At 40.8% G+C, this 16,471-nt stretch overlaps 1 protein-coding gene across 2 annotated transcripts; it reads right to left on the bottom strand.

Annotated features, from left to right (window-relative positions):
- Positions 1-837: 837 nt before the first annotated feature.
- LSM6 (LSM6 homolog, U6 small nuclear RNA and mRNA degradation associated) lies at positions 838-14,405 on the bottom strand. 2 transcript variants are annotated; one of them, XM_036889064.2, is made up of 4 exons: positions 14,253-14,405; positions 6,688-6,803; positions 3,122-3,235; positions 838-1,198 (listed from the first exon to the last, which is right to left on the bottom strand). In XM_036889064.2, exons 2-4 carry the CDS (start codon positions 6,779-6,781, stop codon positions 1,164-1,166), a joined length of 243 nt encoding a protein of 80 aa, XP_036744959.1. In that variant the 5' UTR covers positions 6,782-6,803; positions 14,253-14,405; the 3' UTR covers positions 838-1,163. The 2 variants fall into 2 exon arrangements, with proteins under 2 accessions (XP_036744959.1, XP_036744960.2); XM_036889065.2 differs by lacking the exon at positions 14,253-14,405 and adding an exon at positions 13,753-14,227.
- Between the last annotated feature and the right edge of the window lie 2,066 nt (positions 14,406-16,471).

Below are 16,471 nucleotides of genomic sequence, written 5' to 3'. Positions count from 1 at the left end.
GTTTAAAATTATACCACTGGCTCCTGGACCAGGAATGCTGTTTAGATTGGGGAGAGAGGGAGAAAGGCGGCCAACACAACATTCAGGTAATTGTCTGGTGCTCATTCAGCCACGGTGCCCAGATGTATTTGTTGTTCCTAGAGACAGCGTAAACTGCCGAGAATAAACTGGGTTGTGGAAATCTCATTAATAAACTGTGAAAACCCTCTCAGCAGGAGTCACATACAGAGGGGCCACCTTTGCCAAGTCCCGTGAACGTCTGTGCTCAGCTCCTGCAGGTCACTCACACACAGCTTGGATTTGAGAGGCTTCCTGAAAGCCCCTCCTCCCTAAGCAGAAGGGAGGGAAAATTCTCCCCCAGTCATGGTTTACCAATGGGGACCTGAGTAAGTTTACAAACTCTAGGCTTTGCTTTAAGGTAAATGACTGGCAGACAGGAGGACGGGAATGGTTCCTCCCCGTATTCATAAAATGAGAGGATGACACTGACACCAACACTCCGGAGGGAGGAGGGAAATCCAGCAAGTCTGACTGCGCAGGAGGGGATGCAGGGAGGCTACAGACGGGCTTGGCGGAACGGAGCATTTCCATACTGGCCCACCGGCACACCGCAGAGTCTCTCCCCAGTGTGATTGGACTCCCACTCCTTTTGTGGCAGTGTCACTGTGTAGATCCCTGATGCCATTTTCCATGTAGGTGACTGAATCAGAGGCTGAAGTTCTGGCCTCATGGGCCTTCTCAGCCTCAGAATGAAACTGGGTGCCCTTGTGAACATTTTCCCTCAAGTACTCTGTACGGCGACCAGAAGGGGGGATAAAGAAAGACATCTCCAAAATGTTTCAATCATAGGCATCATTTTAGTCAGTTGAGTAAGTAAAACAATCAAATCAAATGACACTGCTTGAAACTTCAGTTGAAAATTATGTAGGGAGAAAGATTGGTTTTGCATTCTGCCCTCTGACACAGAGGCAAAAAATAGCTGAAACTTAAATATCAAAGGACTCTTTACAATTAAATCCACAATTTTATACATTTATCTTTCTCACATGTCAGTGAAAAATTACCAGCTATTACGAAATAGGACAATTTACATCACAAAAGAACCAAACAATCTCATAAAAAAATATATCTAGTATTGAAAAGCACTGTCTTCTTGGGTGTCTTCACATCCTTCTCTTCTGTGTACTTATGTACAACACTGAAAAGAAAAAAATAAATTGAAAAAACTTAAGTATCATAAAAGCAAGTTTTAAAAGAAAACAGATTTTGGCCTAACAATTCTGTAAATTTAAAAGGAATTTTCATACCACACATTAAAGTCTAGAGCTACCATAAGACTAATGTTATGAACCTAGACTTGGGTTTGATGTCTTACACGAGGACTGTGTTCTAGCCTTAGCTCTGACTGACTTTGTAAATTGTGACCAGGAGAATAAAATAAAATGTATGTAAATGTCCCTGGAATCCAAGAATGTTTTGTAATTATAGATATAATAATTGTGCTTGTAGTAAAGTAAATCAGTAAATCTACGAGGCTAGACTTCAGATTAAGAATAAAGAACGTATTTTCATTCATCACCCTAATATAAACTCTTAACCAAACAATTTGCTTTTTTAATTGCAACAGGAAAAACAAGAGCTGAGGAGTTCATGTTTTTTAAAGTTACCAAACTCTTTATTCTGAGTTCCTGGTTCAAGTGCCAACCTTTGGTGGGGTCCATGGTTGGCCATGGTCTTCCCATGAAGACCCGTGTGCACCACCCAAACTGAACTCTCTGAGTATGTGCAGTGTACAAGAACGAGATGGAGCACGATGACTGGGCCACCCAGGCCCAGCTTCCACCAGAGGTGCATCCCTATGCCACCTCACCCCCCCGTGCCTACTCAGATTCTGAAAGGCTAGTTCAAAGTGACTGTGAAGGGAGAACTTGATAAAGAACATAGCACAGGCTAACTAAGTACATCAGGATCCTCTTTGAAGGCCATGACGGTGAATCTGGGAGTCTAAAGGTAACTACCACTGGTTATGTCATGGAAAAGCTGCATGAAGGGAACTACCAGAATGACAGGGAGACAACCCAGGGAAATGGGACAGGCCCTAGATGTAGTAATCACATGACAGGGTCCACCCTATTACCACCACCCACAGACTCCGCAGCTGACTGCCGCTATCTGCTGTCTTGAGGTGGGGGAAGATTGTAACATTTCCTAGTAAATGGAGGGAGTCAGGAAGAATATGAAAAATAAAGAAGAAATTCTTCATGTTGGAAAGCCTAGAAAGCAAGCCAAAGATGTATATAAAGATATGTGAAGCAATATGGTACTGTAAGAACAGGATACAGCATAGCTACAATAAAAGTCAGGATGTTTAGTTCATTGCAAAGAAGAGATCCACTGTTAAAAGGGTTGAAGAAGTTATCCAGAACTAAAGTAATGCACAGCAATAAAAAAAATCAGAGCTCAGAGTCCCAGAGCTCCATTTGGAGGATGGGATCAAAAGTGGACAGGTCAAGGGAGTACTCCCCTAGTTTTGATGTCTTCCCCTTTCCCCTGAAAAATTCAGGGATTTATTGATGTGTTCTTAAATGAGGTACTTAAAAGTAACCACAATAATCACAGCAATGTATCAGCTATTACAAAGCCGAGTAAATTTAGAACTACTTCCTATCTTGTCATTTTCACCAAACTAAAGGACAAAATCTCCACAAAAAGCATTTGAATGCTTCACAGAGAAGGACGAACTGGACAAGCAACTGCCAAATAACGCAAACCAAAGAGTGGGAAACAGTGGCCGTTCTTACAGCCCCAACCTCCAGTGTGAGAGGCAGTGTTAAGGGGATATAATAAATTGTATTAGAGAGAAGAGAGTTCTGGGTCAGTATACCAATGCCCCTCAGTTCCTCATTTAGTACAAAGAGGGAAGGAGAGAATTTCTAGTTTCAAAATTCCATGAAGCATCTAAAAAAGAACTGGTCACAATGAAGACCTAAGAATGTTAAGATAAAGAAAGCAAAACTACAACTGAACTTTAAAATTTCCTAGAAAACCTGCTGGTGATCCTAATTATAAACAAAAAGCCTTGTTTTAGATGTTGTAAAAATGTAGAGTGAAGGAATATTACCATTGTTTCCTCGGATAAATGCATCCCCGTACTTATTCTTCAGTTGCCCATTTACGTATTCTTCTGTCTGCTCCAAGGCTATATTCATGTAGCCATCCAGGCAAGCCAGGACCCCTAGAGACAGAGTTAGTCAAAGAGAAGATACACGAAGCACATAAGAGTCGGAAATTACCGGGTATACCTTAAAGCTGACAATCTCTTTATTCAGTAGCTCTTACATGCTTAATATAAAAATTCACACTGCAAATTAAAATCAATAGACTGAAGCTCTATGAAGAAAATGTCTGTACTCTATGCCAATCTGAATGACGGCTAACATACAGCAGAAAAAGCAGCCGTGCACCCAGTGCTGTCAGGAAAAACAACAATCACGTCCTTCATGGTATGTATGATGAACAGCAACTTTTACAGCCTTTACAAAAGCAATGTACCAAGCATATTCAAAATAAAACACTTCTTAAAAGCTATAAACAGGAGTGGGCAATTATGCAGGCACAGATGACCATTAGCCAGGACTCCTCACTTCTAGTGGCATTTCTTACTTTAGCCACTAAGTGAAATATGGGTTTGGCAGATTTATTTCACTCTTTCACAACATCTACTGCAGCAGATGAATGTACTTCAGGGTTAAGAGGAAGTCTCCACAATTCATTAAAATAATAGAAGAGGAGACAGCAGGTGCTCCTGAAAGAACATCTTAAAACTATGATTCACAGTGAAGAGCAGCTTGAGAATACAGGGCAACAAACTGCATTGTAACACATCCCTTTCTGTTTTGTTACAGTTAGAATATTTTCAAATCCAAACTAAAATAGAAAAACGGCCAAAAACATTTGAGGGAGCTTTCAAGGAAACAGAAAATCTTTTTGTGTTAGGATAGTATAAATTTTGCAAAATTTGACCTGATTTTTTTTCCAAAGATGAAAATATTTAAGAGCCTCTGAATCTCTAACTTAAAAGTGATATTTTCAAGAAAAAAAAAAGTGAAAATACTAAAAATGTGATTTAATTAACCAATTCGATAGCTTTATTTATTCTTAACTTTGTTAATATGCTCCTCACTCTCCCCCTCTGCCCCCATTGTCCTCTAAACAAAAAAGTTTCTTTTCAAAATTGTGTGTGTGTAATGAAAGCACAAGACATTAATCTCATGGAATTGTGCTAGAAGCTGTAAACTTTCAAAGAATCAGAATGGACTGTGAACAATTCACAACTGTTTCCTATCAAAATAAAAGTTTAAGATACAACTCCACAGTTTATTTTCTGCTGTATTATTTTATGTCTAAACAATAATCATATGTAAGCAAGAAGCTTGAGAAATGATACGCAAACCTTTGAAAACTGTCAAAATGAAATGTTCATTTCTTACAAAAACAACTTTTCTTATAATAAAGGTTTCCTTAAGAAAAGGGCTGTCATTAAAACCCCCTCCCTTCTGTAAGGGATAAGCTACTCTGAGTTAATAGCAAACATGAAGTTTTCTTCAAACTTAAAGAGCAACTACTACAGAGAGCTGGGTTTTTTGTTTGCTTAATTTTTTGTTTAACCACAAAATAAGAGCGTTCTTGGTAGTAATGGTCTCAAGAGTGTGCAACATTTGGCTTTAAGAAGTACAGAGGCTATGAACAGACTTTCATAAAAGGGAAAAAATTATGGTTACTACCCATGTGAAAGGTTATCCAACCTCTAATAAACAAAGAAATATAAATAGAATGAAATATGACTTGAGGCCAACTAGAAAGGAAAAGGTGGAAACAAAGGCCAATACCAGGGTTGGCAAGCGCTGGAGAAGAGCGAACCCATCCACCGTGGGGAGGGCCGTGCGGTTTGCTCTCTGAGATCCTAGCTCAGAGAAACGTATGCTCAAGAGATACCTGGACAAGTGCTCAAGACAGATGCTGAAGGAACAGAGTTACTTATAATAGCAAAAACTTGGTAATCACCTAAATGTCCATTAATAGGAAACTGGATTAAAAAAAAGCCTGTGGTACACCCACATGGTGTATACTCCAATGCAGCCATTAAACACTATATTGTCAGAGAACTGAATGTATCTTTTTAATATTTTGTATATATATATATGTGTGTGTGTGTGTATGTGTGTGTGTGTGTGTGTGTGTGTGTGTGTGTATAAAAATCAGGGTGCATGTACAGCTGATCCCATTTATGTAAATTATGCTTATGGAGACAGGTCCAAATTGGTAAAGCTGATTATTTCTGAATGATAGAATTTGGGGAATTTTGCTTTCTTCTATATACTTTTCTCCATTATTTGCTTTGAAATTTCTAAGAAAAAGAAACATATATAATACCTTTGTAAGTAGAAAAACTTTCCCTAAAGAGCAACAAGGTCAGTCTGGTTGATCTTCTCAATCAAGTGGGTGCTGAGAAAATACTGAATACAAGTCCCATTCTAATCAAGTACTGAATATACCGAGATCTCTAGAAGTCTGTTACCTCCTTTGGGCTCATTAAAAGTACATGGATGAGGAGCAGTACATAGAGACTTTGTAATATCTCAGTATTCAGTATAAATCCATTAGTTCAACTATAAAAGTTAAATTAAACTGGAGATTTGTTGTTAATGTCAGGAAACTAAAGCAGTGCATAAACAGCAGAGGCTTCCGAGTCCAGCTTGAGTCCTATTTCTCCTTACTAAGTGGGAATAATCAACAGAGATCTCAAGGAATTTATGTGAAGATAAAATGAAAATCAAAGCAATTAACACACTTTGGACACACAGTAAGCTCTCAATAAAATGCAATTTGCATGGGTGGAAAAGAAGACAAAACTCAAAGATTACCATTATTATCCAGAAAAGAGACCAAGGAAAGGCCATAAAACTCTGCTAATGAATTAGTTATCTGCACCTGGGAAATGTTCCAGGTAATTTAACATATTTTAATCTTGGAAAATTAGGAATCTAGTAACTTAAAAAATGGGATTTGACACCATTCCTCCCACAATGTTTATTTCAGTAGTGTCCCAGCCTCTTAAAAAGCATTCTCTGTAAGAACAGAGAGCTGGGTGGGGTTTTTTGTTTTGTTTTCTTGACTTAAGCACAAAGTGAGAGCATTCTGTATAGCAGTGTTGTCAACAGTGTGCACTGTGCTTTAAGAAGTACAGAGGTGTCGTTGGCTACCCCACACCCTGTCTGAGGGAGAAGTTCACGTTGTAAAACAACACTCTCTGAACACTTGTTGCCAATTTTGAATACTTCCGCAAAAACAAAAGCTGCTTCGCCATGGTGTTCTTCAGCGCCCAGTTATTCATGCCTCGGGTGACAGGAAGCCCTGGCTTGTACCAGGGGGCTTCGGCACACTCAGTCTCAGAGCAGGCAGGAGGCGGGAGTCACACAAATCACACAAAGTCAGAAGCGTGCACTCTGCCGGCAGAGTTGTCTCTCTAAAAGAACCAGCTCGAGGCAGGAAAAGAAATGGACGTACAAACTGCTGACAACCAATGCCTTTGTGGTCTGCTGGGTACGTTTAAGAGAGAAATAAAAATCAGTAAGTCACATTTACTTATTTAGTCAGACCACTGAGGATGAGGCATGAAAACAATACCTCGATAATCCACTCCAGAATTTAATTTTACCACCACTGGCCGTCCAATGATTTGCTTTAAGAAGTCACTGGGGGTTTGCTTCCGCAGACTCATTGCAACAATCCTGATCAGAAATCTGAAAGGAACAATAAAGGCAAAGACTGAAGTTAATTATTCAACAAAGAGCCTTGAAGCCCCTAACATTTTTATAGGAAATCAGGTATCAAAGGACCACACATGAAGACTCCACATTATTCCACTGCTACCACAACATGACAGCTAACATGCTTTCAGTACTGCCTATGAGCCAGATACTAAGCTACGTGTCTTCCACGCACTCTCTCATTCAGTCCCCACAACCCCAGGACTCCTCAAAGAGGAAACCTTGCGTGCATGGAGCCCCTGGTCTCAATCACCTGTCACTGCTATCTCAGTCAGCATACCATGCAACCCCTACTACCTCCACCATTTACTGAAAGCTTATTATGTGCTGAGCACACTGCTAAGAACCTTATAAACATCATCAAATTTAATCTTTGTAAGACCTCTGGGACAGTTTTAATATCCTCATTTTGCTAGTGAAAATAAGGACACAGAAAGATCAAGTAATTTGCCCCCAACTGTTATAGAACCAACATTCAAGCGCCAGTCATATTTTGAAGTCGATGTTATATAATGGAAACATATTTGCAAAAAACTGATGCCAAAACAGGATCCCGATAATAATAATAATACTCCTAATTGAGCACTAATATTTAGGTGTACTACATGCCAGCATTTATATAAGCACTGTCCACGTATTAATCCATTTAAACCTCACCACCCTATCAGGTAGGCATTGTTTTTAATTCTCATTTTATAGATGAAGAAACAGACACAGAAAGGGTTAAACATCCTGCTCCAGGTGACAAAGCCAGCCAGCCCAAGCTCTTAGTCACAACCTTACAGACTCCTTAAACTTGCTAACACAGCCAAAGACTTCGATTTACTCTACTATAATTACAGCAGATATATACTCTATATGATAGAGAAAAAGTCTTAAAATTCAAGTTTAATAAGGGTCTGAAACACAGAGTACTACACACTCCTATCAATCAGACCAGACACAGTTACCCATTACTCCCTTCAAAACTCATCTAAAGTTCTCTCTCTCTCTCAAAACCTACTGGTAAAATGATTGTAACAAACTATTTACATAAGCAAAAACTGAGAATAAAAAGACTTCAGAAATTAATTTTTTGGTTTCTCAGCATCACTATTATTAATAGCCATTAGCACTGACACTTAAAAATTAGTATGGATACAGTATTTTAAGAACTCTTCTCAAGAACTCAATTGTTTGTTTTCAAACAAAATTTCCATTAAACTTTCTTCTATAAATAGCACTGCTTATTTCACGCCAAGTCCTCCCACTCATACATCTGATTCAGGGTTACGAACACTGGAGATTTTCTAGAAGTGAATCTGTGCAGGCTCCGAAGTTTGGGCAAGGCAGTATGGGAGGCTTTTTATTTGTTCAACAAATATGTGTACATACAAACATACACATATTTGCAAGGAAATTTAAAAACATATCCTATGCACAAGCTCTGACCTTAAAGAACTTAGAATCTAGAATAATTTCAGCTCTTGTTTAAACGGCATGAGTAAACAGGCTATCACCATGTAACTAAAATAATTTTCCTGACTCAAGAAAAGCCAACAACCCAAGTTAAATAAAAGTAAATACCAATTTCAAAAACCCCTCTTGAATTCTGGGCTGTTATATGGACCACCCCCATCCACTGTATCTCCCCAAGGCTTGGAAGATTTTTAATGTGATCAACTGCTTATTTTGCTCAGCAAATTTTAATTTAAATTTTCCACTGAATTGCCTGTTTAGTTTTTTAGCTATAGTCTCAACAGACAACTGAAATTACAACTACTGCTCAGGACAACTGCCATCTGGTCAGGACTCAGATCGTACATACAACAATTTCATTTACGCTGTTGTGAGCACAAGAAAAAAAATTACAAAGTAATGGCTGTAATAGATTTAGTAACTTTAATGAGTTTAGTAAAAGCAAACAAATCTTCCCATCCATCTATAAAATGCTTTATTTATGTCCGGAACATGCGTTGTTTTGTGGGTGAACAGGTCTAGAGAACTATTAACTCTGAAGGCCTGATAGACTCAACTCATGAGTCTTTGGTTCATTTCCTACCAGGTGTTAAATAAATCCCATTATGCCAGTTTCTTCATGTATAAGACTGAGATAAAAAATTAGCTGTTTACTTCTGTGTTTAAAAAAAATCACTGAATTTTGTGAAAATCCAGTTTAAAGTGTGGATAAAATGAAGGTTCCTGTGGCCCGGATTCTCACCTGGCCCTGGTTGGCTAGCTCACTACACATATGTGGGCAATGTGTCATTATTGACTATATAAAGAGCTCCACCCAGTGCTCTGGGCGACACGGTGGCATGGCTGCAAGGCTGCAGGAGGGCAGAGCAGAAGCTGGAGTGGTGGCAGCGCCGAGGACAGAGGCCCAGAGGAGGGCTGTGCAGGCAGAGAGGCCTAGAAGCAGAGACTGGCTTGCTGCATGCAGACTCGCTCTGAGTGGACGGGATTTTAGTGACTGACCTGCCATTGTGGGAATAAAGTTGGGTATAACCCTTTCATCCCAAGAACGTTCTACTGTCATCTCTTTGGTCACACTGAATCCATAGTGAACTCACCTGGGGCTGAAACCCATTGGCAAGACATAGGGATATTATTAACCATTTTGTCTGCAGATAGAAGTCAATGACAGAAAAGAATACAAACCTAGACTATTAGTTGTTTAGCTGATGTATTAATTATTTTAAAAATGTTATTAATATTATCTTTCCTCACCTTTCTAAAAAGGACAGATATATTCTTCTAAGCTCAACAGATATCACACCTCTCCCATTAAGCCTCATCTTTACTCCAATTAACCCTCATCTCTTCCTGAAGGAATTCAACACTTCAAACTTTCATGCATCACTTAGTGTCAGGCACATAGGCTGGGGGTGTAACACCAGTAAGACAGGGCCTTGGGCCCTCACAGTTTACACTCCAAGCAGGCAGAAAACATGTAAATGGAGAATTTTTTTTAAGTTGTTTGTATTTGGATAGGATTATGCAGAGAAAAGCACAAAGAGAAGACTCAATTAGCTCAGGCTTGGCAGATAAAACGCTTTTTGGGGGTGACACCTGATCTGAATGTGAAGAACGTGTCCACCAGCTGGAGGGAGTGAAATCTTAGCAAAGGCACCAGGCAGTGTTTGGGTTTGAAGAGAAAATGCTACACAGGCAAGGAGGTCAAGATGCAGCCATGGAAGGGAGGCGACCACATTCATGGGAAGTGCGGCAAGTCAAGCTAACAGAGCGTGGGCTTGCGTCTCTAGATCAGTTCCCAGACATGGATCCTTTGGATCCTTTGGGAGACTCTAATTCAGTGGTTCTGGAGGAGAATCCAGGAATTTGTTTGCATACACCCAGGAAATTCTTATGAACTGTCAGGTACAGGAAGGACTGTGCCAGAAATGGGGAACAGGGGAGAGTTTTAAGCAGAGACTTGCACGAGTGCCACTTTCCACTTCAGACGGCACGGTGGAGATGGGCCATCTCACTCAGTTCTGGTGTCAGGTTTCACATTTGGTTCTATCAGATATAACCTGTCACTATTTACTCTTTTATAATATTCTGTACAAGTCTTTATACAAGTCTTTTTTCTCTCAAAAGACTGTAAGCCACATGAAAGGAGAGACTAATACCCAGCTTTTCATTTATTCTCTAGAACATACATTCTGCTAAATCTCTTGAAAAAGAAATGTTCCCAGTTATTTGGAAAGAGGATGGTTGCTTCCACCACACTTTACCCATCACTGGAGGAGACCGTATCTTTGACATTCACCTTCACTAGGCTTCCTTGGTACCCCCTGTTACTTAATGACTTACCCACACATCCAGTTTCTATGAATGAACTGGTCAAAACATCACAATTTTTACCATTGCTTGGCTCACACAATTTTAAGTGTTCATCTTTTAAACTGAGTAAGGCAGAAAGAATAGTTCTGACCATTTCTGAGGCAAGAGAAAAGCTCTTGAACCATAAACATATTAAGAGGGAAAAAGGCCTCCTTTCTGCTGGGTCACCTTGATAAAACTCCTCTCTTCAAAATTAAATCCATAATCACCACCCATGCCTCCTCTCCCTCCCCTGACTCCTACACAGGCTTGTTTTAAATAACCTATTTTCATAAATGGCCATTAAGTCAGAGGCAGTATATTTTCTGTCAGAAGCTATTCAGAGGTCTGGTATGAGAACATCCACAAACTGCCCTACAGAGATGTTTTGTTTTTTTTTTTGGTAAAAGAATGAGTGGAAAGGAACCAAATTTTATTCACCCAGCTATGTGCCAGGCCCTGTTAGATTCATGAGCAATTCACATGGTACCCCTGTGAGGTGGTAAGCAAAATGAAGGCTTGATCCCAAAGCCCAAGCCCTTTCAAAAGTCCAGCTGCCCTTTGGGATATGTCAAGATTCTCCTGTTAAACCTGGGAATGGCCGTAGAGACAATCAGAGATGGAGCTGCGGAGTAGCACTGGGGGAATATACCTAAGTGACAAAGTACTACAGATTAGCCTGCACTGAAGTATAATGGTCAAAGGAAAGAAATGCATTTTACATTATTTTGATTAATATCATTGAGCAGAAAACAGGAAAATCCTTGTTCTTTGGCAGTTTACCTGTCGGCTTTCACCTACTCTTAGAGTACTTACAGTTTAGGGTAAAAAAAATTCGACAAGCAAGAGATTGCCATGAAACGTAACACTACAACCCAGTAAATGCAGCTGTAAACAGTAACTTCAGTGTCTGAGGCACCAAACCCGGAGGACAGCTCCCTGAAGATCTTTCTTCCCAGATGTGGTCAGCCCTCTTCAGAAGGCATTAGTTACACCAACCCCACCCCCTGCGGCAGGGGTTCCCTTGCCCTGCTCTCTCCCAAGGGCCACCCGAATCCATGCCCTACGAGCAGCCCTCTCCACTCTCAGGCATGGCCCTTATCAGGCTATTTTGCAGCTTTCCTGTTTCCTGACCAGCCTCCCACAGTAGGTTCTAAGCTTCTCGAGGACGGGGAAAAACGTCTTACTCATTTGGTATCCCTCGTACCTAAAGACACCGCCAAGCCTGTGGAGGAAGCATTTAAGGGCTGTGCCAAGGAAAACTTTTGCCCCTTCCTCTCCGACCCCAAACTATGGGTACAGTGGCTAGTACAGTATCACCTATGCACTTAAACAGCTATAGCACAGTAATATTTCTACTACTGACCACGACACGAAAGAGGGAGAAAAGAGAAATGTTTTTGTTGTTCAAGAATCAGCTGCATCCCCAACAACAGACATGCTTGTTATGATGCAGATTCCTGTCAAGACTCTCCAGACACTGTAATTTATATATTAAAGTTCTCCAAACAACTCCTATAAACAAGTGGTTCTTCAGCAGGGGTGATGTGCCCCCCAACCTGGGGACATCTGGAAATCTATGGAGGCATTCTGGACTTTCTTGAATGAGGAGGGAGGTGCGGCTGGTGTCTAATAGGCAGAGGCCAGGGATGCTGCTTATTCTTCTACAAAGCATAGGAGGCCCTGCACAACAAAGGATGCTCTGGCCCAAATGGCAACTGAGGATGAGAAACTCTGCTATAGGCCCTAAATCAAAAAAAAACTACTGTTCTCTGATCTTAAAGCGGTAAGGAGTTTTAAAAAACGCTTCAAGGTATAATAAATGAGAACAAGTAGTTAAATTCTCACCAGGTGATAGAGTACAAATTATAACTTATTAGATATCTTGTTTCAACATAAGGAGAATCTGAAAATAAGTGGCAAAATATCTTGAAGGAGTTGCCATTCTAAATAAAGGACTTCCAGTCCTGGGCATGAAAACGGTCATTTTCCCATTTTTCAGCGTTACAGATCCCTCAGATGATTAAAACCTCTTACTTGGCAAAATTCTAAAATGGCAGAATAACCCAAGTGACATAAAAATCTTTTAAAATTCTAACACTGAGTATACCACAGTTTAGTGAGAGACCACCCAATGCGGCATAAAGAGTACTCAGTCGGGAGGCGGGCAACCTGAGTTCTAATCCCAGCTCTGCTACTTAATTACTATGTGCCTTGGATAACTCATCATTCCACCTCTCAAGTTCCCAGGTTCCTCATCTGCAAAATAAGCGAGTTATGCATGATGATCACTGAGGTGCAGATCTAACACTCAGTCAGCCTATGCAGTGACTCCAATAATACATAAACACATTCACATGAACAATCCTCTGAAGCTTCCTGCACAAATATTCAAGCAAGTGGAATTTCCAGGCATCACCATAAAAAGAAAGAAAAAAAATCCCCAACGGGATGCTCAATTTCGCTGGCTGCAGCTATCACACGTCTGGCAAAACAGGCGGAGTCATGCGCGCATGATGTAAACTACTAGGATTCTTTTGGAAAACAATTTGGTAATGTGTATGAAAACCTAAAAGGGCCTTACCGGAACACAGTACCTATTCTGATATTTTCACTTCTCAAATCTAGTCCAAGTAAATAATCTGAAATACGGTTTTTGAAAAAAACTTTAATCACCTAAGTATTATCTGGGATGCTAAAATGAAGCAAAATTTCATACACACTCTACATGTCCCACAGTCGCGAATTGGTTGAGTAATTCATGGGACTTACACAATCATGGAACAGGTAGCCAATCAAAAGAAGATACAAAATTAGAAATAATATTTGGGAAGAACTTCTAAATCAAAGGGGAAACCATATATATTGTTAAGGGATAAGACAGTCTTCGCTCAAGTAGAAACCAGCACACAGTTAAGTAAAATACAGAAATTGCAGGTGTAAGGTTTCAGTGGATATTATTTTCTTCATTAAATTCTTCTGTATTTCCCATTTTTCCACAATAGTGTTCTGTACTAGGGGGTAGGGCACACACTAAACCACCATCAACCTTACCTGCATCATCCTACTAGGCACCCTCATCAAAAATACCTGCTAGGAGCGCGCGCGCACATACCTACACACAAAAGCCCCGGGGATAGGACTCAACGCCGCACTGTACCCCACGCCCAGCCTGACGACTCGGTGAGAGACTCCAGCCCAGTTCCTGGGTCTCAGGCGTAAGCACCCCGAAGCAGTGCAGGCCTGCATTCCCTGCAGCCCTGGAAACCGGGTCCTGGGTGCAGGGTCCGCTTTCCCGCCGGATTCCCAGGCTGATGTCGGGGTTCCCCGCGGAATTCGACAATCAGGAGCGGCCGCGGGAGCCAAGCCGGCGGGCCCAGGCCAGTGCCCGTTAGGCATGCGCGGCCCCGGCGCCCCTAGGGTAAGGGCTCGGCAACCCGGCGCCCACTACGATGTCCGGGCCGGTCCGGGCGCCAGGAGCCCGAGCGCGCCGCCGGGCCCCGCCGCTGCAGGTTCTGGAGTGCGCGCTCCCGCGGGCACCTTCAGAGGCTGCTGCCTCCCAAGGCCTGTCCCAAGCGCGGGGACACCCGGGCAGCGAATGGCCCTTAGGCTCACCTCGGGGCCGGGATCCAAAGTCCGATTCCAGGTGTCCGCCAAGACCGGCCGCAGCTGACCAAGCGGGCAAAACTGAAACTGAAACCGCCAAGGCAGCGCTCTTGTCTTCCTCAGCCAATCCCAGCTTCCCCGGCCTACGGCGGCTCGCGGGGGCCGCAAAGGCCGGAGCGCGCCGGTCCGGTCTCCTGGTTTGCCCAAAGGCAAAGTTGGTGCCGCGGGGTTAAAGTGAAAAACGCTGGTGCTCTCCTCTCTTTTAACAGAAGGAATGAGTTCCCCGCTCCAAAAAAAAAAAAAAAAAAAAGGAAGTGATCTCTTAGCCACGATTTCTTCTAGGCAGAAATGTAAGAAATAGCTTGAAGTCAGGGGGAACTGGAATTTATTGCTAAAGTAATGACTATACGTATCCAGAAATGTCCTTGAATAATTTAATAAGACAAGCAGCTTCAAATCTTTAAATCCACCTTTGGATTTTGATTAAGTGTGTGAAAAGGAAGTAATTATTAGCAAGAGACTGTTTCCACGGCAACGTTAATTGATACAAAAGAATTAAAATCACTAAAGTAACTCTATGGTAATGGCATAAATTGCATTGCATTACAAACTGGTTCTAACTGGAAATGGTGTGCAGACATTATTTAAGTGCTGCTATGGGAGCTTGGTTTGGAATTTTGCATGAACTCTCAATATTCTTGCAATTAATGGAAAAGGAGAGAGAAAAAAACCTTATACCAAGACATGATTCCTTTTTTCCCTTTACATATGCCCTCATCAACTTAAAACTAATACTTTAAACTCTGTTTATGATTTGTAACACTGTAAGCAAAACATTATCTTTAAACCGATTCTTAACCCCATTAAGTGTTACTGAATCTAAGATGCAGAATTATTTTCTAAGACAAAAATGAGTTCTCCCTCTTGTAAGCCTCTCTTAGCTCAAGAAATGAACCTTAGATTGATGTGATGAGCAGTGAACAACTAGGTGTGATTTGGTAGAAAAAGAGAGACTTCCTTATGCCCATCTCTAAAAGCTCACTTTGGGTAAAGGCCAAGCATTGCAGATTTATTTAAAAGGCTGTATTTCAAGTTCTTGCAGTATAAAATCTAAACAAAAAATTTTAAGTAAAATAGAACTTAAAAAAAATATAGCTACAAAGAGCAAACATACTAGGATATAAAGCCCTGTCCCTAAAAACCTTCACAAGAGATATCAAATTGTACCACCTTCCTCACTGGTTGTTTCAATTATTCAAAAAAGGAAATTTTTTGTTTCACAGTTTTTTTCCTTCACCACAAAGCCCTGATGGAGTCATTCAGGTTGGTGTGGTAGGCAGGGGGAAATGAGGAATTCTGGGGGCCTGGTTCATCTGTAGAGACAGCTGTAGCCTTTTCCAAGGGGCATGGATCTATGAGGGCCCAACTAGACAAATGCAGTGGGCACCATGAACTATTTCATGAGCCGACAAGCTTATCGAAATATGGTTGTTCCCAGAACCCCTTCAGCAGCTTACAATAAGCTTTTACCAGCTCACAAAGCAACTTTCCGTATTTCACAGGATTTTTTTCACATTTTTATTATACAAAATAAATGTGCAAGACGTTTTCTGAATACTAGTCTACCAAGAGCTAGTTTTCAAAACCCTGAACATAATACATAACTTGTTAAGGAGTCAAAAATAATTTGACAAGATTTGGTTTAGCATATATAGTTTAGTTTAGTTGTTAACAATTGATGTACCTCCATTGGCACATCTCTCTCACCCAAATTCCATAGTTTACATTAGAGTTCATTCCTGGTGGTATAAACTCTATGGGTTTTGATAAACATAATGACATGTATCTATCATTATAGTGTCTTATAGAGTATTTCCACTGACCTAAAAATCCTCTGTCCATCCCTGTCTCCCCACTAACCCTTGGCAGCTACTGATGTTTTTACTCTCTCCATGGTTTTGCCTTTTCCAGAATATAAAAAAGGTGGAATCACATAGTATATACTCTTTAAGATTGGCTTCTCTCACTCGGTAATGTGCATTTAAGGTTCTTCCATGTCTTTTCATGGCTTTGTAATTCTTTTCTTTTTTAGTGCTGGATAATATTCTGTTGCCTAGATGTACCATTGTTTATCTAGTCACTTACTGATGCACATCTTGGTTGCTCTCAGGTTTGAGCAATTATGAATAAAGCTGTTGTAAACATCTATGTGCAACGTTTTTGTAAGA

The sequence above is a fragment of the Manis pentadactyla genome, chromosome 1 (assembly GCF_030020395.1).
Source record: "Manis pentadactyla isolate mManPen7 chromosome 1, mManPen7.hap1, whole genome shotgun sequence".
Classification (NCBI taxonomy): Eukaryota; Metazoa; Chordata; class Mammalia; order Pholidota; family Manidae; genus Manis; species Manis pentadactyla.
This window is presented reverse-complemented; position numbering and strand designations above follow the sequence as displayed.

Bases quoted from the DNA above. Each gene is read 5' to 3' on its own strand.
- LSM6 (XM_036889065.2), bottom strand. From the start codon at position 14,036: ATGCCTAACGGGCACTGGCCTGGGCCCGCCGGCTTGGCTCCCGCGGCC. The intron at 6,804-13,752 runs GTATGTGCGCGC...TGTTCCTTTCAG, and splicing joins CCCGGGGCTTTTGTGTGTAG to ATTTCTGATCAGGATTGTTG. The intron at 1,199-3,121 runs GTAATATTCCTT...TTTTCTTTTCAG, and splicing joins ATTTATCCGAGGAAACAATG to TGTTGTACATAAGTACACAG.